We start from the raw sequence: 22,760 nt of genomic DNA, 5'->3' as shown, positions 1-22,760 counted from the left end.
TTTTTCAAAGGGAGTGCAAACTTTCCAAAGAACAGACTGCGCACCTCATTCCGGGACACAGGCACCACTTACGCAGAGCACGTCAGAATACCAGCTCAGTTTCTTGGCCTTGTCCAGCCCATTACAGAATGAAAACACCGGTCTCATACCTGCAGGGCCACCCTTACACTAGACTGAGACAAAGAGAACCGAGTGTCATCAGTATATTGACCCCTGACGCCAAATCTCACTAGGCTCACAGAAGCCCTGTGGCGCTTATTCCTTGGTAAGAATTCATAGGAGTAAGCCCCGCTGAAAGCAATGGAACTTATTTCTGAATAAATAGGCTTAGCGTGGAGGAGCAATTTCCTTCTCTCTTCTCCCCCCATCCATTTATTTCACTGCGAGCTCCTCTAACGAATAGACGTCCCCTCTTTCTCCAGACAGGCAGAAACAACTAAGCGAGGAAAAGCAGTCGACAAATAGAAACGGTAGCCCAAACCTCCCTCTTCCCCACGGCAAGAACCGCCGCGCAACACAATCGTCAAGCGCGCAGTCTTTTGGAAAACATCCCCGCACTGAATGATTTAAATGCCTTCTAGCTGGGCGGGCGAAAAGGCTCACGGGTGTGGTAGTCCTTGGCTCCTCGAATACTCGGAGAGAGGCCGCTAGGAAAAGATTCGCTCAGCCTACAAATCCCACGTCGCCACGCAGCGCCTGGGTTCGGGGACCCCGCCGCCTGCTCCTCCTCGCAAGGGGTCTCTCCTGATGGGGCGCCAGGGATTGGCCAGCTTGGCTGCGCTTCCATTGGCTGGTTGGCTCTTGCGCGGCGGCGGCGGAGGCTGGAGAAGTCGCGTCGCGCGGCCAGTGGCCGGAGCAGAGAGCAGGGGACTGCGAGGGGCTGAGGTGGCCTTTTCGTGCTTCTCTGAGGTTATGGCCTTTTAACCCCCCACAGAAGAGGTGTCCTGCCGCCCCGGAGAGGCTCCATGGCTGCCGCGGGACTCAAGGCTGCAGGCGGCAGCGTGTGGAAGAGCGGCGGAGTCGGTCTGCAGCTGGTGGCCGCTGCCGCTTCCACTCACAGCTGCGCCTCCAAAGGCAGCGGAGACGGGCGCGCTGGCTGCAGCCAGCCGAGGGCCCACCAGCACCAGTCGGCGGGACACTCGCCGCCGCCGCCGCCGCCGCCCTCCTTGAACGGCAAAGTCAAGAGAGCCGGGGACTCCAGCCATGCAGCCACTGCCCCTTTGGGCAGCCCCGTCGAAGGGGTCGACACCAAGTCCTATCTCTGGGCCAGGTACCACGAGATGAAAAAGCTGGTTTACGGTAACCAAAATATTACTATTATTATTATTATTATTATTATTAGCCTTCCCACGCGGGGTGGGAGCTTTGACTGTGTGCCTGATGCATTTGTGGAAGTGGAACCTGATGGTGATAAATTGCAATGCTGCCTCCCCCAGCTGCCCCACTGCAAATCGTTAGCCCCGTTGGGAGCCATCAGATTAAGCTGTTCGCAGCCTGGTTTTATATGAAAAGGAGTGCAGTACCGTAGCTGTGTTCTAATTTCGCCAGGGAGCTGTGTGGCCAGAATCCCATCTGATTGCTTTTGTTGGTTTGTCCAACATGTTTCATCAGATATTCATTTGTCACTGTAGAGAGCAAGCAGGAGTTTCTAGATCCGCAGCCCTCCAAAGTTAGAATGGCTTCAAATACTCTTTTGAGAATAGATGTCTGCTCAGATGAGAAGGGCATAAACCAAGTTAGATCATATGGGACACATGTTAATATACAGCTGAGTTCCTTCAATCACTTAGATATCAGTATCTAGTGTACTGTATTCTTGTAATAGATAGATAAGATTATTATTAAGTTCTCATCTGCCCACTTTAGGGCCTTTCATATCCTATATGATGTATTGTTAATGTCTACATCTGAAACCATTTTGTATTTCTAGAATGCCCTCAGTGAGTAAATGTCCCCTTGGCAAAGTCATAATCAGTAGTTTACCATTGCCAAGTATGTTAAATGCTAGTGGAAGAAACTAGCAGGGACAACAATTTCAAGATAACAGATGTAAAAAAATACCAGATTCATTTACTCTAAAACCCAGTGAAATGGGGTGGAAAATTTTACAGTGCTATATTTTTCTATAGAAAATCTGCAGTCTAAAAATGCATGTTCATAAAAATAAATAACATAATGAGCTGATACAATATCAGTCATGTTGGGCAGTTTCAAATTTGTAATTAATAGACTATCACCATCTATTAAATAATGGGCATGCAGCTCTTCAGATTGCTAAAAGCGGTATGTTAAGATTTTTTCAATACCTTCATTCCCCTCCCCCATAAAATTTAAACAACAGAAGTCTATGTTACTGAGTTGTCATGAATTAAAATATTTACAAATGTTCTAATCTTAAAAATCCAAGTAAGCTCTTGAGTTTATTTGTATATTTGATACTTGTTGCACCCTGCAGCATAATTGTATCTCTGTCACCTGGCAATAACCTAGTACTGTTCTCAGGAGTACCACAAGTTGGAAGAGAATGAATACAGTACAGTGCCTTCAACTACCACCCCATGGTCATCAGCTGAAAGTTGTTGAGGGATCAAGCAAAAGTAACAGAGCTGCAATTCCCCCTTTCCCTCTCCCAATAAAGGTCACCTATCAGGAGGGCCCACCCATAAAGCAAGGTGAGCCAACTGGCTCAGGTGGCAGGATCCACAGGAGCAGCAAATCCCAATGTATGTATTTATTTCCTCCCTTGTTCCTGGTGGAAATCTTCACCCCTTTTCCCTGGTGGGGAGAGGGCACCTTTTTGTGAGTCACCAAAGGTGTCAAAATCATGTAGTGGGTTGGCCCTGCCTGTCAGGGTGACCAAAGCCAATTCTGTCCTGGAACCAGACCAGAACCTGGAATGAAAAGGTTCAAGATAATAGTTTCATTCAGTTTGGTGGTGAGCTGGATAAGCGCAAAACAAGCTGAAACTCGGGTCAGATGTTCTGATCCCTTTGGGAGAGACTTTGTAAATGGGGTTACATACCTCCTTAAGACAGAGTTGGACAGTTCTCTGGGTGATCTGAAGTAGGTTATCAAGGATTTCTCGCTCATAGTTGTTTAACTAAGAATGACCCTACATTATAAGTAAGAATGACCCTAAATTATACTCCTCAAATGAATAGTTTGGGGATGTGGGTAGACCATTCCCAAACTGTAGAAGAACTGAGTTCCATTCAGTTCTGGTATCCAAAGCAAACTGCTGAACTGAGAATTCTTTACACCTGGCTCCAGTTAGTAGAGCTAGTAAAAGCAAGTTAGTTCCCTAAGCCTGAAGTCTGCCTGAAGGTGCTGGTATGGTGGAGTGGGAGCAGTGGTCTGTAGACTTGTTTTTTTACCAGCTTTAGGACTCTTTGGGAACTCATGGGGAATAGTTCCCTGACCATTGTTTTGCATGCTTGTAACTTCTAGATTGGGTTTCTGCTTCAGGCTGCTCCTGAAGTGCTTTTGCAAACTTCAGCTGAGGGAATTCAGAATGTGACAGCCAGATTATTGACAAGTATCAGGGAGCAGATAGCATCTATTTTGAAACAGCTCCCCTGGTTCCTGGGTGGTTTCTGAGTGCAATTCCAAACATTTACCTTTCTTGCTCTAAGCAGACTAGTCAGCATTTTAAAGTAGTGGCCAGAGGTCACCAGTGGCCCTCAGCACTTCAGCTTGCCCTGCCCCCCAACAGCATTTTAGTTGAATGGACGCTAACAGCAGTTCTCCACATGCATAGTTCAGAGGCGTCTGTGGGAGTTGGTTAGAGAGGGAGGGAGGTAGGAAGGAGCCTGTAAGGTTCAAACTGGAGGGAGGAAAAGAGAAAGAAAGGGAGGAAATGGATGTGGAACCAAGCATGAGCTATGGGAAGGAGGGTAGTGAAAGGCATAAATGTGACTAAGGGGAGAAGAAAATGAAAAGCTCCCAGTGCTCCTGCTGAGCCTTCCATGGCTTATGATAAGTCTGATTTGCTGGAGCCTTTGTTTTCCCCACAATGGACCTGGCTTCTTATATTAAAAACGTAAGACAATATGCTAAAACATCAGTTAACAAAACAAGCTTGGTCTTAATCCTTTTTAACCTGGGTGCTGTGTGACTTAAGTATCAACTGCAAATCTGTAGTGATGAGTTTGGGAAGTTAGTTGTTTTGTGGTGTTTCTATTTGCATATTAATGGTAGCAACATTAGCTAACTTGTTCCCATTTGGGGGGGGGTTTCTCATTAGATAGCAGTAGTCCTGAGGAATCAAGCAGGGCCACTTAGAATAAATTGCTGGAGAGCAAATATTTTTTTAGGGCACTAGGAATGTGAAGCTGATGTGTTGTGTTAAATCTTGTGTGATGAAGTGTTTGCTTCCTTCAGTCCTCAGTGTTGCTTAAGCTTAGCTGCTTTCACAGCATTTTGTTTTCCCTTCTTTGGGAAGCTAAATGCTGCATTTAGCATGGTGTTTTGAGGAAATAGCTTATTTGTATCATGCAACCTATATTTATTTGGACATTGTCATACTTTTAGCTTCAGTAGTAATTGAAGTGGTTCATTAGTATTCAAAATCTTGCATAATTCTATCCAAAACAATAGAGCATTGTTATCATTTCATGAGAGAGGTATATAGAATAGGAAAGCAGGGCTGTAGCTAGAGGGTGGCGAGGTGGGCCCCCGCAGGGGCGCAGGCGATGCCCCCCCCCACAAAATCGGCTAAAAATATGTCTATAAATATAAATTATTGCCTCATAAGAAATGGTTTTAAATAGAGGATGAATTGAATGGGTGGAAAGGGGTGTGTGGAGGAGAGGTGGAAAGTGTTGAATGGTTTCTTTAAATGTAAAGGTTCATCATTGTTCCACCTAATGTGTATGTCTTTAAGGGGCCAGAGCAAGGGCCAGAGCAAGATAAGGAGACCCAGCTTTACAGCTGTGAAACATAGCAGGTGCTGCTGAGTTGCATTGATTAAGGTGTGTCAGTATTTGCATGTAGTATATAAGGAGCAGCACCTAGCTCTCCCATTACCCTGGGGGTTGGGTTGGTGGTTGGGTCTGGTTTGTTGTTAATGTATTTAGTGTATAAGGAGTTTTTGTTTTTTGTAATTAAAACCTTGTTTAAGTTATTTTTGAGTCCCTTTTTAATGCATGGTCTCCCCAGCAAGCTCTCTGCAGCGCTACCATACTACAAATAGCCAACAGAAAGAAGAGCTAATTTGTCCATGGCTAGGGGGTGCAATCTGAATGGTTCTGCCAGGGGCGCAAGATCACCTAGCTACGGCTCAGTAAGAAAGCACATATTAAGTGGCTTTGGGCTGGTGATGGTCAAAATTTTCAGACTAATACGTGATTGAGAGAAGAGAATTTTTACTGTTTCTAAAGATTTGTTATTCCAAACAATATTTAATTTTTCACACTGAAATTAGTGATCCTTTGGGTGATTCCATAAGTACTACACACATCTTTAGGGCTCTTGGAAATCCAGATTTTCCCTTCAAATTCAGAGAGATATTCCACATTGCATCATGGAAACATTAAACATAAAAAATGTGAATGTGATTTCTTCCACCAGCGTAAAACAAGTTGGAAATTCATCAAGCAGTCTACTACAGTTTTGTTTTGTTTTGTTTAAAAAAAAGTTTTATGAAGCCTACTACAGTTGTTACGTGAATTCTATTCATCCTATCTTAGAGCATTGGAATATGTATTCAAATATGCAGTGAAATAAGCAATTTCTCAAGATAATTCAGCAAGCAAACTCACTGTTCAACAAAAACCAGCAAATCCATTTCATACCATAAACAATGACATGAATTTCTAGGCTTGTACTGCTTAATCTTCATATGCACATAGTCTTTAAGAGTTCAAAATCAATGTTAATTCCTCTCATCTAAGATGAATTCCTGTCATCAACCATTTGTTTCTATCAAAAGGCATCTCTACCAAATGTGTTAAACATCTTTCAACTATGCATTACATTTCCAACTCCCAAGTGTTGTGAGTTTTTCTAACTTGGGGCTGGTTCAAACATTTGTCTGTGGAGCCTCCTATTGTCCCTGGGAACAATGAACGGGAGGCAGTGGAAGACAGGAGTACCTGGTGTGCTCTGGTCCATGGGGTCATGAAGAGTCGGACATGACTAAACGACAACATCAGTAATTCTTAATTTCCCAGGTTAAGCTCTACTGTGATGCCAAATAGGTTCTAGCACTATCTCAGAAAAGAGAAGAACACAATTCTGAATATAAGCATACAGGAGCATCTCTGAAAACTGTAGTGGCAGGTACTTCATAGTTCAGGGCAGCATCCTCACTCCACATGGTATTCAGATCAAAAGCTTAAAGGCTATTTTTTCTTGCTTTTTCCCTTCTTTATTTTATTCCAGATCTCCTCCCACCAGGGGTCTGCAGTCTTCTTAACCCAGCGGCTATTTATGCAAATAATGAGATCAGTCTGGGAGATGTGGAGATCTATGGCTTTGATTATGATTACACATTAGCGCAATATTCAAATTTGTTACATTCTATGATATTCAACACTGCCAGAGACATCTTGATTGAACAGTTTAAGGTAACGTACCTTAATCTTGCTGTTTATTGCCTAACTACCAAATGCTGATTTTATCCACTTGATTTGTAGCAGGGCATGACGGGACAGTATGGAAACGATCCTTAGACCAGCATGTACATAATTCTCTACTTATTTGCTTGGGGCTTATAAAATAAATAGCAAGAAAAGATCCTTCCACACCTTTTGTATGATAATAGCCTAGTTCACAAATAATAATAAACATGTGTTAAGTATTATATTCGCAAGCCTTGAGTCCCTGCACCGCCCCCCCCCCCCTCATGTCCTCTGACACAGCCAAAAGGAGACTGGAAACATTTGCTGTTTTTTTAAAAAAACTAACTAGTGTTTGTTTTGACCACACTTGAACAAACTGCAGCTAGTGTTGACTATGATTAAGGATTATTAACCATGGTTTGAAGATTGCTTGTTAACCCTAACCACAGTTGATCCAGATTAATTCATAGGAGCAAATGTAGTTACCTGAACATGTAAATAAATGCTTCCACTCTTCCCCTTGTAGCCATTCCCAAAAATGGATTATGATTTTAATTTATTGCCCACCCTTTGGCCCAAATCATGTTGCTAAAATTAAAAAGTATGACATTAAAAACAGTTTTTAAAGCTTAACAATTACAGAACATGCAGTCACAAAAAATAGAGTTGATCCTGATAATATAGATCTCAGGTGTCAAAGGTCTATACATACCCAAGGTTTATTCACATAAGGCTAAGCTCCCCCACCCTACAGTCACAACTAGGTGTTTAAAAGCTTTCACTTCCATTTTAAATTAATTGCCACTTGCCATGGCATCTGAATCCAGACACACTGTAGTTAATCTTACTATGGTTAGTTAAAGCCAACTCCAAACCATAGTTTGTGGAGGCTCTCCCCAGGGAGGCTTGCCTGGCACCTGCGTTATGTTAATTAGTCTTTGGCTAATCGAACAATCTGTGGACTTTTAAACTGTAAGGGGTTTTGTTTTTGTTATGTATTTTTGTGTTTTCATATAGTAAACCTCCCTCTGATCCTCGGGTGAAGGACGGTATAATAAATAATAATCTCTCTTATTTCAGCTAACTGTAGTTAGGTTAAACCATAGTATAGTGTTTGGTTGGCATGTTAAACTGTGGGTAATCTAAAGCAGAAACTTCCAAAGTCGTCCACACAGTCACACTAGAGGGCAGAGTGCACAAGTCCAGGCTCACTGAGAATAATTTTTGTAATGCTAATTTAACCATATGTTAGTATTTTATTCAAACCAAGCCATTGTCTCCTGTTTTATTTTAATTTTATATTGTGTTATTTGCATCCTCCCTTTCTTCAAGGTGCTAAAAATGATGTACATAGTTCCCCAATTTTCATGTTATCATCACAACAATGCTGTGAGTGATGGAGAATGAGAGGCAATAACTGTTTCAAGATCATCCTTTGAGTTTTGTAACTGAGCTTGAATTTGAACCTTAGTCTCCCAGGTTGTAGTCCAACATTCTGGGTCTTCTGGGTTTCTACTGGTCTTTGGATAAACAAAAAAACCTGAATATAATGCAGTACACACCCCTGTGAAACAAAACATACTGATGCTTTCTAGTGGAATGTTTTGTAGTACCCAGAAGGACTCAGAAAATATGAATACATTCCTGGATTTGCCATAAGAGGGCTTCACTATGATGTCCACAAGGTAAGATATACAACTTCAGTCTTTGTTCATGTGTTAGCTTGTTGTATTCATAGAGACGAACAAGGGAGCTTGTGAGTTGTATGCCCACTGGAAATATCTGTGTGCATGGTGAGCTAATTACTGCTGAAAAATCATGGCTACCCTTAGAATAAGAAGTGTAATTATCAATGACTTTGAGTGTTTGGGCAGGCAGCCCTTTGGGTGACTTGACCAATCACACACTGACTTGGGAGCATTGCCAGAGTGCACTGCATTGTCAAAGAGGTGAAGCTGGGTGTTGGTACAGGCTCTTTCACATCTTTGTCAGCAAAATACCTGGGGAAGATTAAGGGATTTGTTTTGTTTGCTGGGCAACACTGTTAATAGTATGTAAGACACTGTTATGTTGTAGTGATGCTAGAAATCATATAATTGTAAAGATGGGAGGGACCCTGAGGATCATCTAGTCCAAACCCCCTGACATGCAGGGATATGCAGCTGTCCCATAAGGGGATCAATCCTGCAACCTGGTGTGTTAGCACCACACTCTAACCAACTGAGCTATCAAGGCTCCTCAGACTTTGTCTTGTAGCTACAGGTAATTTGCAACTTGTGTGCATTTAACTTGCGCACATTATTGCTTCATGCACTTGGCATATATAAATGTGTGTGTGTGTGTGTGTGTTTTAAAGGGGGAGGGTGTCTTTCCACACATACATAACAGAAGAGAAACTTGGGCAATTTTATGAGGTTGGGAGTTTTAGTCTTTAATCCAGTGGATTGTGAAGCATGAGTGTCTGCATAGATGAAAACAAGATAAACAGGGCAGCCCCATTATATAGCAAGCAAATTTACAATTGCTCCTACAATTCTACTGTGCTGTTCTAGTTTCCCATGGAAGTTCCTCATATGCACCCTAAAAAAGTGATATATGTGTGTTGTGCTCAACTGTGTTCTTAATGGGACAGCAAGATTAAAAAATAAACATATCATAAAAGCCTGGTTAATATAACAGTATGGTGTTCCTATGGGGCCAGGATTATTCAGGTGTAATTTCCTTCCCTCATCCTTTTGGCTTCTGCATACAAGGCATTATTTTCAACTTAACAAGCATTGGACTGGGGCCAGACAGCTAGCTTGTCAAATACATAGAACACAATAATATATGAAGCCCATATGATATTTGCACAGAACTATCAATCACCCTCAGCTGAGGAGTCTTGGGGCTAGAGAAGATGACTTTTAAAAAAGGATTTGGAAAGTATTTTATAGCTTCCAAACTACCAAGGTGAGAGATTTAACACTGAACATACTTCTTTTTTAAAAACTTGAAGTTCAGTATTGTAAGGCATTGCCATAGAACACTTTTCTGCTTATATCACATTCTCTCCTCCTCCTACCCCTCCATCCAGCAAGGAAAAATAAGTCATGCATGTCTGGTCCTCAGTGAGAAAAGACAGAATTCACCAACAGAGATCCCTGTGCTCCCAGTGTCCTTCGCTGATAATTGCATAGTATATGTTTGAGTATTGAGGGAGTTGTTGCAAACAGGAGCCCTCTTAGCTAACATGCAGTTATGTGCCAACCTGCTGAGTACGAAAAGTTTATTTAGCAAGTACACTGTTCAAACTTGTGGGGGAACCTGAAGCACGTAAGTGTTTTGAATGTTCTGCATGCCCATTTATTTTCATGTTGTGTTCAGTGGGGAGGAATGGATGGTGCCTTTAGAGTTATGCTTTGAGACATGGTTTCCTCCTCGGTTTCCCCTTCCCTTGCTTACATGTGTGGACTGCCTTGCCCTTTCACTCATAACTGCAGAAGTGGAATTAAAGTTCCCGGTGGCTGTGTGTAATTCTGAAGCAAAGTTCCTCCTTAAGGGGGATGAGAAGACAAGTGATCCTCACCTACCTGTCTCCTCCCTGCCCTTAAGCTGCTGGGTAGGAGTGTATGCCAAGTTCTCCATAACCAAATTCCCATATGTGTGCTCTTTGCTCTCTAGCCATGAGTCCAGTGTGGCTTCATGCTGCGTGTCTTATGTGAGCTGTCTCTTTGTTCCCTGGCTGGGGCTCAGATTGGTCCTTGAATTAGTTGGAATCCTGTTGGCTGTTGTGACTTTGGAGGTGGAGCACAGCTAGGCTGCCAATCAAGACACTCTGTTGAAAGTGTGTTTACTTGCGCTGTCTCTTTTGCAAATGTTACATTATACCATCAGGACCAGGGTTGTCACCAAGCAACTGTAGGATTCTTCTGAATAACTTCTACAATACCTCCAAATTCACCCTCTTTCCCCTTCCCTCCATGCCCAATGGTAACCAGTAGAAGGCTCTTGCTATATATCTTGCTATATGTGCTTGGTGTGGTGGTGGTTGTGTTCTGCAGGGACAGAGGGGTTTAGTAGCACTCCCTCTCCAGTGCACCTTAACGCATGAGTAGCAATCTGTGAGTGGAATTTAAGAATGTGTTACAATAGAAGGATCAAAACAAAAAATTCCTTCCAGTAGCACCTTAAAGACCAACTAAGTTAGTTCTAGGTATGAGCTTTCGTGTGCATGCACACTTCTTCAGATACCATGCACACGAAAGCTCATACCTAGAACTAACTTAGTTGGTCTTTAAGGTGCTACTGGAAGGAATTTTTTGTTTTGACTACGGCAGACCAACACGGCTACCTATCTGTAAATCAGTTTAGGTAGGACTTCTTCTAATGTTAGGTTCTGCAGAATGAGTAAAATATACAGAGGATCTTCTCAGTAAAGGTCTGCTTATATTTCAGAGCCTTCTGATGAAGATTGATGCTTTCCACTATGTTCAGTTGGGTACTGCATATCAGTGAGTTGAATATCATCTCTTTTAAAATATATGCGAATATAAGGCAAATAAAAATGCAAACTCTGTACATTCTCTTTCTGGGTCTGTTGCCTTTTGCTTGCTCTTATTAAAGCTTGTTGCTTTGATGCAGCATTTTAATGGCCACATGTAGTAGGAGTGAAAACCTAATTATATTTTATTGGCAGAGATTAAACTCTTGTTTACACAATTGAATTCCAGGTCCGTGACTTAAGTCAGTGCAGGCGGAACACGCTGGCAAGACTTACTGAAGTCGGATGTTCTCTTTATCTCACTGTCCCTCACTAAGAAATTGAAACGTGCACAAGTTGCATCAACAGTTTAAAAAAGGAAGCTGGCATCCTGCCCTGAAAAATATGCTTAGCCGCCACATTCATTAGTGAAGTTGTGTGGAAAGATCCTTTCTGAGCATAAAAAAAACAAAACCCAGTAGCAGTCAATTAAGAGCTGAGTCAAAAGTTCAGAACATGATGTTCGAAGTGAAAGTTTAATCATTTATTTATTTATCAAAAGTAACTGATTGTAGTTATTGCTTTGCAAAATGCACAAAAATGATGTCCTGTCGTGCATGCATATCTGCCAGTTAGATTGAATAGGTTTTAATTTTGCGAGTAATGCAGAGATAGGGGACAGGCAGCAGGTACCAGCTATGCCATCTTTGAACCAGAGTCTAGTGGAAATTCTCCCCTGGAGAAGCAATTATTGTCATTGTGCCCGGGCTCCACTGACATTTATTCTCCTTTCTCTTGCAACTGTCGTGGTATCCCATTACTTTGCCCAGCTGTCTCAACCACATAACTGTCCAATCCAACTGAATAACTTCTTAAGATACAATACCAAGAACACTGGCTTAGCCGAGGAGAGTTTAAATTCCTTTTGCATCCTATAGACTCAGATGGGTTTGGACTCAGTTCTTCGTTTAGTCAACTTTTGTTTTGTTAATAACTTTGGTGTGTGTAGATTCTCTGGTTCCTTTTATTAGCTTCATATACCTTGTCCTTTTCAATGTCACTTTTGATACAATTGTAATAAAAGCATTCCAGCTGAAAAACAATGAAACATGAAGCTGTCTTGCATGATTCAGAAGCTACTTTTTTGTTTTTTGTTTTAAAAAATGTATAAATCTTTATTAAACATTCAACACATATTTACACAACAATTTGCCATATTACAGTTTATGCATATTACAGTTTAACACTACACAAGAAAAAGAAAAATACAACAAAAAATAAATAAAAAGGAAATAAAAAATGACAGTAAGAAGGATAAAATAAACTTCCGATTGTTCTCAAAAAACTAAGTCTCATTTGTTATTTTTTTACACAGTATCATATCATATTATATTATATTATATTATATTATATTATATTATATTATATTATATTATATTATATTATATTATTATATTTTGTTTCCTTAATTTCCTTCAGAGAAATATTCTTTAGTTTGTTGTCTATACATTACATGAAGCTGTTTGCATGATTCAGAAGCTACTTCAAAAGATGCTTGATAATATTCAGACACTACTGTTTTATGCAGTGAGTTGAATCATTGAAGGATCTTGGGTCAATGCTGAAGCACCTGAAATTTAACACTCCCCATAAAAAAATACAGTGAACCTTTATTAACATGGTGATAAAACCAAGAGGAGCTATGTTGGTTGATTTGCACTTCCAAAGTACATACCCATTATATAACTTTTTTAAAAAAACGTTACACAGAATAACCAATCAGAAATGATTCTCAGTGAAGTGAACACAGCTGGCTACCAATTTACAAATGATCTGTGAAAAGTTTAATCTCTGCTTTCTTTGATTCTGGGGCAGCTGAAAGGCCCATGCTGTGATAGAAATAGACTTTCATTCCAGTCTGTCCTTTTTCTCCTTTCTGGCATTTATCTCACTTGAGGTTGACATTCACTCTTTGAACTTGCTTATAGAGGGCTGAAACCAGTGCCTGATGAAGAGGTTATTGAGATGTATGGCGGGACCCAGCATATTCCATTATACCAGATGAGTGACTTTTACGGCAAGGTACCGTAAGCTTCGTTCTTGACCATTTAATAAAATGGGGCGTTGGCTCTGAGAAATCCAATATCTAAGGAATTAAGTGTAAATGCCAGTGATTTCTTCCAAGTGTGAAAAGGCAGTGCTTGCCAGTTTAAACATACTGTTTCTTCAGGAGCTTTATGAACAATTTGTCAGGGAGACGGTGAGTCTGGTTGACTTTTGTAAAATAATAATAAATTTGTTGGCTGACTGGATGACTCCAGATAAGACCACCAAGGGAGCACTTTAATTATTATTACTAGCAATGCTGAATAATTATTCATATTTTTGCATAGTACTTATGCATCTGTTCATCTTTCTTGGGAGTGGTCGTCTCTGGGGCTCTGCTGTTCCAATGGGTATCCCAGAAGTCTGGGTGTCTGTCAGCATATTTATACAAACCCCAACAGCCATGGTGTTAATATGGAGATTAGATCTCTTGCATCTTTTTACAACCATTTCAACCCTTCAAATCTAAGTTTGTTGTTGTTTTTCAACACCATTGGAATTTAGTAGCACTGCAGAGGACTAGATGAAGTTGTTCAATGGCCAGATAGGATCTGTAAGCTACCAGATAGCCACCCCAACTCACTGTATAGTGTTCCTTTCCAAAGGACTTAACAGCAACTTATTAAAAGAAAATATTTTTCTCTAGGCTTGTAATTTGACGCTCTGCATTTATTCAGAAATAGTGTTACTCTTGGAGACAGTTCAGACTACGTCACTCTCTGAATCTCTGTGCACACCTAAATCATGAGCAAATCTCAGGCTTGTGTACTCATTCCTCAAGGTCAATGAGATAGTGCATTCAGATAAACATAGGCTTTTCTGGTGCAAGTGTTGCCTTACTCTCCTTCTCGTCATTTTTTATGCATTAAGGTTCACAGATAAAGTAACATTTGAACAATTCCCTAGTTTCAATTTTTGAAATACATTGTCCTTCTCCCATTGGACAGGGAGACGTGCAATACACCCCTTTAGAACAGAAGTAATACTTGTATGTAACACACTGGGTTGTACTCAGCAAATTCATCCAAGAAGGACTCTTCCTGTCTTCCCATGTCCCCCTCTCCACAGTTGATCCAGAAGGTTGGAAGGACCCCAGAACAAGATTTTGGGTAAAGGGGCTCAAGGGGTGTAGAGGAAGTTCCTTTGCGTAGGCAGAAGTTTCTCCATTAATGGGGTGACTTGGTTGGATACAATATGTTACATTTCAGTGGAGTCTAGAAGTAGTTTTGTGACAGTAAAACGCTCCTCAGCTGGATTCCTTCTCATTTGTAGAAGATTGTGAAATGCCAGAAACCTGTCTTTAAGCAGCTGACTTAAATCCCTTTTCCTGACCTGAGCTGGACTAGTACCCTGTTACTCACTTCATGAGAGTATGTAATCTCTCGTGAATTTTGGGAGAGGGGATGTGTGCCTACCTGTCTGTAGAGACTCATAGCCTACCTGTCTGTAGAGATGTGTAAGCTGTTGTTTGCTGCCAATTGAGCTGCAGAACAGCCGCCTTTTCTAGAGAAGGTTTTCTGTTTCTGTGAGGTTCCTTCAACAGTGCAGTCATGTCTTCATGTTTCCTTGCCCTCATTGGGTACAGGTCTGTGGGAAAGGCCGGTAAATGGTGTGTGTATTCATCCATTAACAATCTCCTAAAGGTTGGTACAAATTATTCCTGCATACTAGCTTCCATTCAGTTTTATTTCTATCTTCGTGGGAGGAGGGCCTAATATGTGTTTTATATGATCATACTGTACAATCAAGAGATGTACAGTATTAACCATCCTGTAAATTGTAATGTCATAAAAAATAGCTGTGGAGATATGCTTTAATGGGAGCGATGTTCAGTGAAATCTTAAAAGATAGAGAGCATAGTTGCAGTAGACAGATTTTTGGTGCTTTATATAGCTTTTTGCAAAACCAAAAAAAACCAAAACCCATTACACACCATGGTTAAACATGACTTATTTGTCCTTCGTGACAGCTCTGTGAGGTAGGAAAGTTTTGAGAATTGTTTGCTCAGTGGTAGATTAACCATATGTAAAGCAAACACTGTTGTCTCATACACCATGGATATATGATGTGATGACAAAAAAGGGAAATTCTGACCCATGAGGTTTTTTTATAATTGCTTGAAGAAAGAACTAAATTACATTGATTTTTAAAAAGACCTTTTAACTATACGGTACATTTTTTCTTCGCATTTGGATTGAGTAAGAAACATCTATTCCTATGCAGTATTTGTCTGTTTTTAATCTAAAACCTTGTAGGTGGTGGTCTGCTGGCGGGGAGAATCCCTTCTGTTTTAACAAAGATCATTCTAGCTTCTTTGGCTTCTCCCAACACTTTTTTATTTCCCTGACCTCTTCCTCCATTAAGATAATATGCAGTTACCTTATAGCAGATATTCCATGTTCTGCTATACTTTAAAGTAACCTCTAGGTCTGCAGTTCTGGCTCCCACGAGTGCAACTATTCATTGGCCTTTCTTATTTAAAATAATTATCTCCCCTCCTGGGGTCCTTTGAACACATTTAAGGCTGCTTATTACATTGTTTTAAAACAAATGTCAGGGTTTCATCAAGAAATTAAAAGTATCCGATTAAAATATGGGAAGCATTGGAGATGATACATGTATTAAAAAAAACACAAGATATTGGTAGAATAATGTTAGCTTAGCAAGTCAGAAGCCTAAAAAGAAGGAAGGTAGGTCTTAAATGGTCTGATAACATGGTATTGATTAGTTTATTGCTCTAGTGTGTGCATTGACAGTGTACATAAGTCCCTTCCAACTGACAGACCAGAAATAATTTGTTGATGTCATTATAGTTGGAAGATGAGTTCTGTTGAATTAGGTCTTGACTAGTTAAGGTCATTATGGTGTAGCTGTTTTGCTCAATCAGCAACGATACCAGCCCCATGGCCATATGGCAGTTAGTATCTGATTTCTGTTTAATAAAAGTGTTTCTTAGCATAATCTGTATTATAAAGCAGATTATTCCTTTAGTCAGATGAAAGGAAAGGTCATATTTCAATAATTTTCAGTTGTTAACAGACTGCCACATACGGCTTTAATTTGTAGTTCAGTCTTGGCTTTTTGTTTTTGTTTTTTGTTTCGTACTGCTCAGCTGCTAAAAGAGAACAGATTTTTGTCTGTGTCATTGTTGCCATTTCTAGAGACTCATTTCTTTAAAGACCTGAGAAATTGGGAAGTACTTCTTGAAATAAACAAATCACCATGTACAGTAGTATCCTACTTTTTACTATACCCTTTTAGTGACCAGAATAGGCACTGGAGGTACAGAGTTTGAGATCACTGATATTTTCTCATATTCTGCATGTCAGTGCAGTTCAATCTAGGGTACTTGTATTTATTTTATTTTTATTTCATTTAGCTTATTTTAATACAGCTAAATCCAAATGCTTCAAATAGACTTGAGCTGTATTGCCTCAAAAGATTGGGGGGGGAGAATACTTTTTTGTTGTTGTTCTATACAATAACACATATACATTCCTGACCATTACCAATCTGTCCCCACAATGGTCCCATGCAAATCAAAAGCTAACCAATGATTTATCCCTCTATCTACTATGTTTTTTCCATGTCTGATAGCATGTGAATACCATGCAATAGGTTTATCCCCTTGCATCATGACAAAGATTTGCTGTACCTATGTGTGTGCAATCTCTCTGTTCAGTTTCTATAGTGAAATGGTGAACACGTGAGTGCAGTCTGTCCAGTCACCTTTCTGTACGGAAGTGACTATATAAACTGATTATACAGTTAAAAATATATAGCAACCCAAACCCAATCCAATTTTGAATATAATTTGTAGATCATAGGTTAATGGGTCAATGAAGTTCCTTTAAAGAGGTATATTAATATTAAGGAATGAATCTGTATACATAATTATTTACAATGTTGCAGTTTTTAATAACTTGAATGATCTTGTTTCCTGCGTGGAATTTTTACCAAATTTACCAAAGTAAATGAATTAATGTTATTTGTTTTTGTATTCCTTGGCCATATGAAGTTGCTGCTGAAGCAGTTTTTTCATGTGTGTGTATGTTATATCCCATCTTTTGAGACCATTAGGTGAGCGAAAGGCATCTCAAGTAAAACCCAAGACAGCAGTAGAACAGCCTCAACAACGTAATAGTAGCTTTAAAAAAGCAGACATCAGTAGATGGGTGTTTCTTTCCGTCAGTCCCAAAGCTGATGGAAAAAGAGGGGGCTTGCTAATCTTTCACAAATCCTGATAGAATTAGATGCATGCCAGTTAAGTATCCATGTTCCCAGTGTTGTTTACCAGAATCTCTAAAATCATCTTATACTTGCCTAGTTACAGTAAGTCTCTGACTCCTGTACATGCATGCCACGTTTGATTCATTGCTTTGGAGAGGAAAACCACAGCTGCTGATTCAAAAACTTCAGTAACTCTCTATTATTGCATTCGCAGAGGGTACGCTGTGTTCAGCTGAAATGTGAGACACTGTGTCCAACCTCCCACTTCATATAGAAGTACATTATGTTAAACAGCAGTTTTTATATTGTGTTTCCTCTTTTGGACAGGGTCCATCAATTAAGCAGTTTATGGACATCTTCTCCCTTCCTGAAATGACTCTGCTTTCATCCGTGACTGACTATTTCATGACTCACAATATTGAGTATGACCAAGTTCATCTTTACAAGGATATAAGTGTGAGTACAGCTGTTTTAGGGTATAGGTGAAAACTCTGCCTTTGGCAGTCCCGTGTCTTATATGAGAGTTGCATTGTGCAAGCATAATGTATCATTGTCAAATAGTAATAAATAAATAAAGGAGACAAAAAAAATCAAGCAATCATTAATTATTATTTTAATTAGCATGAAGTATAGTGAATCTCTATATTGCATTTTCCAGAGGGGCAGCCATGTTATTCTGTTGCAGCAAAAGCACCAGTTTTGTGGTACCTTAAAGATTTAACATGTTTTATTGTGGCATATGCTTTGGTGGACTGGATTCCACTTCATCTTTAAGGTGTCATGACTCTGCTTTGCACATTGCTTTTGTCATTTGTCATCCTCAGTAATACTCCTAAGGTGCTTTTTTTCAACACCTATAAGAACCTGACCACACAAGCAGAACTCTGCTTATACATCTTTAGCATCACAGTTGCTTTGGACTGTAAATTTAAATATACCCATGTATCAGTGACTTTAGTGGATTCATGGAAATTACTTATCATTTGGTTTCTCTGTGTTACATACACACACACACAGAGAGAGAGAGAGAGAGAGAGCCCTCAAAGTCCACTGATACACAGACTGTGTTAGTGCTTTGGGTGCAGATTTCCTACATCATATGTCAAGTTCCTGACAGTTTTCTCTTTTGATAATTACTTTATAAAGCTGTGTATACATTGATGGTCCTGTATAATACAATACAAGGTTTAAGACTTATGCATAACTACTCATTGCTGTTTTAGGATGCCATTAAAGATGTTCATGTGAAAGGAATGATGTACAAATGGATTGAAAAGGACATGGGTCAGTTAAGTTCTAAACTTTGATTAAGGTTTTTTTTGAATAGTAATGAATGCAGTCTGGCATCTAATGGCTTTAGATTAATGAACCACCAAAACTTAATTAATGAACCACCAAACTGAAATTTGCCTAAATGTTTTCTTCTTTTTTGTCATAGTGTTGTGTACTTCTACATTATGCTTAGCTTAATCTGTTTCTTGCAGAAAAATATATTCTTCATGGAGATGAAACTTATGCTGTCCTAAATCGACTGGTTAACCATAACAAAAAACTATTTCTTATCACAAACAGTCCTTTTAGCTTTGTGTGAGTATCATCTCTTATGCATCTTGATGAAATGGTTGCTTATGTGCAAATGCTAAATGACAGTAGTAACTGTTCAGTGTAGACCATCTGGATAGCAGCTTTCTTATGTAAACATTTTTAATTGCTGTAAGATAAGATTTTATTATTGTTATAATAACATGAGGATCTATTTGTGTATTTGATTTGTTACCCTGCTTTCACCATCAGGTGATGGTGGCGTTCAGTTAACAACGTAATCATACCATTACAAACAAGTACAGCAAGTTTTAGCAAAGTATTGTACATGACTGTGAAACTGGAGAAACTGCATTGCTAGTTCTGTGGTTGCAAAGTTAAATTTGAAAAGTGATTGTAATCATTCCTAGGGGCACAGTTCTGTCCTGGTACATGCGCAAGGTCTGTTTCGTTGTCCCACCTTGGTATGCATAGGTGCATGTGGACTAAACTCTATGGTCTGTGTGCCTCTGATATTTCCAACTCACCCTCCCTTTTTGCCTGCTGTGACTCATGCTATGGATCTGAATTACTGGAACAAAGGAAAGGGCTGGCTGGGGATAGAGAAGGTAAATACAGGCATCCTGTTTTCTATAATGTCCTGGTGGTGTGTGGTGCTTCCACATGTGCCAAAGTGAGAAGCAACTGGGCTCTGATGGGATCTCTGGATGCACCCCATCTTCATGTAGGGAAGGATTGTGCAATAAAATAGAACATTGTATGCATTATAGGTAACCTAATGAATAGATGGTAATGGGCCAAAGCCTTCAGATTCTATAGTAAACTCCTTTTTAAGAAAATCAACTCTCCCATAATAGGTGTTTTTTGTAGACTTTGGTAATGGAACATGAACTCCATCCGTGCCTTTGCAGAACTGAAGGTGCTATTCTGTTGTTGATCTAGGTTGGAAATGACTTGGAGCCATTTATCTCACGAATTAAGTACCAAGTGCCTCTCTAAGAAACCTCCGCAGGAGCCCTCAAAATGCTGAAGCCTTCTTCACATGTAATATGGTGGCAAATGCATGTTTGCTGCTGCATGTGTTATGCAGCAAGTGACACCCGTCCTGGCTTCCTAGCCTAGTTCACGAATGGACTAGCCAGTATGAACCTTTTAGCCTAAAGGCATGGTTGAGGTCTTGTCAAGCTGAACTCAGAAGCCATGGGGAACTTCAGGCAGGGAAGGATTGGAGAATAATTTAATTCACAGGGCCTTAACAACTTGGGGACCACCTGATTCCTTAATTATCCTGTCTGATCACCCAGGTCTTCAGGGGAGTTGCTGCTAGTTGGCCCTTGTGGCTCTGATACATGGAGTGGAATTCAACATAGGGACAACAAGACTTTTCTCCTATGGGGCCCTCACACACTCCCTAAGTCTGTTCTGGGTTTTCCTCCAGGACATATTTGGGGGATGCAGGGCAGGGAAGAGGGAGAAGACGGCCCATTGCGCTAGCAGACCTTGTTCTGTGCACACGACAACTTAGTTGAATTCTGCTCTTGGCTTGCATGCACCAGAGGTTGTGTGCTCAGAACTGTGGGCCCAGTTCTCTGGAATGCCTCTGAGATCTGACAGGGGTCTACCCTGTCAGACTTGAGGTGCTTGGTGAACAGTTTTAAAAGCATTAAAAGAAAACTTTACTGATTTTCATAGTTAATATTTTTCTCTTTTGTAACCTCCTTATACACTGCTACGTAAATTGCTTAAATAAAAAAATAAAGTTGCAGAACATTAAGAACAGTGTATGTATTGAAGACAGCCTAATGAACACATGTAAATGGACTGAAGCTTTCTTACTTTTTGACTGCTTCTGAAGCCTAGCACAGTACTGAGGACAAAACCCCAACCCTTTCCTGAGCATGGAGAAAGGCTCCCTTCTGGGATTGGTCTGCATTTTGGAGGTACCCAGTGAAGAAGTAAGAAGGCTTGGGGCAGTATCCAGTACATTTGTTCAATTAATTCAAGGATTTACACTTGCACAATGGAATTATGGCCTCCCCAAAACATTCTAGACCGTTGGGAAGATCCACCAGAACAATTTTAGAGGGCACAGAGGAGGAGAGCAGAGAAGAGTTTCATTGCACACACAAAAATCCTTGCGCTAATGACATTAATTTTATATTATTGCCTTGACTGCTTCTGGAATTCAGAGTAAAGGGAGGAAAAATCATTTTGTGGACCCCATCTTTGTGTAGACGAACAGTAAGCCCTAAGAAAACTCAGCTCCTGCTGTGCTGTTAGGAAGGCAGGTTAGAATTATTTTTTTAAAAGAAAAAATCTTGGCAGATAATCCATGTCTGTCATCAGATCAAAATGAAATCTTTCTCTAGAGTACCATGCACTGGATTAAATGAAATAACCTTTCCCTGTTTTTGTCTGCAGTGATAAAGGAATGAAGCACATGGTTGGCAAGAACTGGCGAGACCTTTTCGACATGGTCATTGTTCAAGCAGATAAGCCGAATTTCTTCACTGATAGACGCAAGTATGTTTTGTGATTGTAGTATACCAGACCTACATATTACATTTAACTTTGCAGCTGTTACACAAAATGGCAACTGCAGATTCGGTGCTTCTCTGCCCCACATCCTTAGTTGATGATAAAAGGGGGGCAGAGCCAGGAATGTGGAACATCCTGAAGTCAGGCTATGGGCAGGAATCCTGACTGGTGGGGTGAGGGACGAGAGGAATTAAGTATGCAGTTGCCATGTTTTGACAGCAGCTGTTCATTAGCAGTACTGGGTTTCCTTTCAAGATGCCAAATTACTTTTTTGCATTTTCAAATTCTGGCCAGATCAACCCAAGCTCCTTCTTCTAAAACTGCTTGTTTGTCAAATTGCACAGAAATGTATTATGTTAATTCCCTGCCTTTTGCAGAGTATTTGAAGTCTTTAATACTGTGTGTAATGCAAGCCATTGACGTCAAGCATCCATGTACAATAAGTCAAATAACTATTTTTAGGACACCTTTTCCTCTATCCCAGCTGCCATGTGTGTTGAAGTGGTTATATATATTGAGTCCCTAACATCCTAGAAAAAGAAAGCATGCAGTGGCTGTTTTTTCTCTTAAAACAGACCATACATTTTCATTATGCAAACTGTTGTGAATAAATGGGCCAATTTCTTTCCTCCTGCTGCTTTCATTAACAAACTTTTGAACAGTTCACATAATAAAACTAATGATGATTTAACACAAAGTGACTTAAGGAATCACTTCCCATTTGTCATTTTAATTCAAGTTTCCATAGCAAGATTCACTCGTTTGCAGGCCTGTAACAGCAGTTGTTTGACTTTTGTAGACCCTTCAGGAAAATGGATGAAAAAGGTTCACTTCACTGGGATAAAATAAGCAAACTGGAAAAGGGGAAAATTTACAAACAGGTAAGACTACTTAACAGTATCTTATCACTTCATGGCTTAGCTTAAGGATGCTAGAACTTTTTTGAGTCACTTTGAAGTATGTGAGCAAGCATGAAATAGGTATTTGCTACTCTTCTTCAAAAGCTGTAATTTTATACTTTTTTCATAGCTTCTTTATTTCCATTTTCTTAGAATCTCCCATTCTTAGAACTGTGATGCAAATATGTCATAAGATAAAAGCTGAGGTGGATAATTACCCTTCTGAAGTCATGAACAATATTTGTCCTGTTCTTTTGAAATGATTTCATCCCATTGTTTCTGAAGGAAAACAGTCGAGCAAGATTTTGTTTTCCTATTTTAATATGTAGATGAGGTTGTCTTGTTCCGCAGGTAGACTAGGAGTTAGCAGGGTCTTGAAAAATCTTTTGAGGAAGGCTAGAAGATTATTGATCAGTAGAAGAT

General features: G+C 40.1%; 1 protein-coding gene across 1 annotated transcript in view; it reads left to right on the top strand.

Moving 5' to 3' along the window:
* The first annotated feature begins 660 nt into the window (after window positions 1-660).
* Window positions 661-22,760, top strand: part of NT5DC2 (5'-nucleotidase domain containing 2) — a 28,918-nt gene continuing 6,818 nt past the window's right edge. Inside the window, exons 1-10 of the mRNA XM_081847346.1 lie at window positions 661-1,299; window positions 6,382-6,566; window positions 8,171-8,245; window positions 10,998-11,053; window positions 13,011-13,104; window positions 17,686-17,814; window positions 18,582-18,642; window positions 18,843-18,945; window positions 21,322-21,423; window positions 22,238-22,319. Coding sequence (XP_081703472.1) covers window positions 966-1,299; window positions 6,382-6,566; window positions 8,171-8,245; window positions 10,998-11,053; window positions 13,011-13,104; window positions 17,686-17,814; window positions 18,582-18,642; window positions 18,843-18,945; window positions 21,322-21,423; window positions 22,238-22,319 — 1,221 coding nt within the window. The 5' untranslated portion in view covers window positions 661-965. The remainder of the gene's footprint in view (window positions 1,300-6,381; window positions 6,567-8,170; window positions 8,246-10,997; window positions 11,054-13,010; window positions 13,105-17,685; window positions 17,815-18,581; window positions 18,643-18,842; window positions 18,946-21,321; window positions 21,424-22,237; window positions 22,320-22,760) is intronic.

This window comes from Podarcis erhardii, assembly GCF_964252035.2.
Source record: "Podarcis erhardii genome assembly, chromosome: 2".
In the NCBI taxonomy this organism is placed as follows: Eukaryota; Metazoa; Chordata; class Lepidosauria; order Squamata; family Lacertidae; genus Podarcis; species Podarcis erhardii.
Note: the sequence above shows the minus strand (reverse complement) of the source record. Positions and strands in the feature narration are given on the sequence as shown.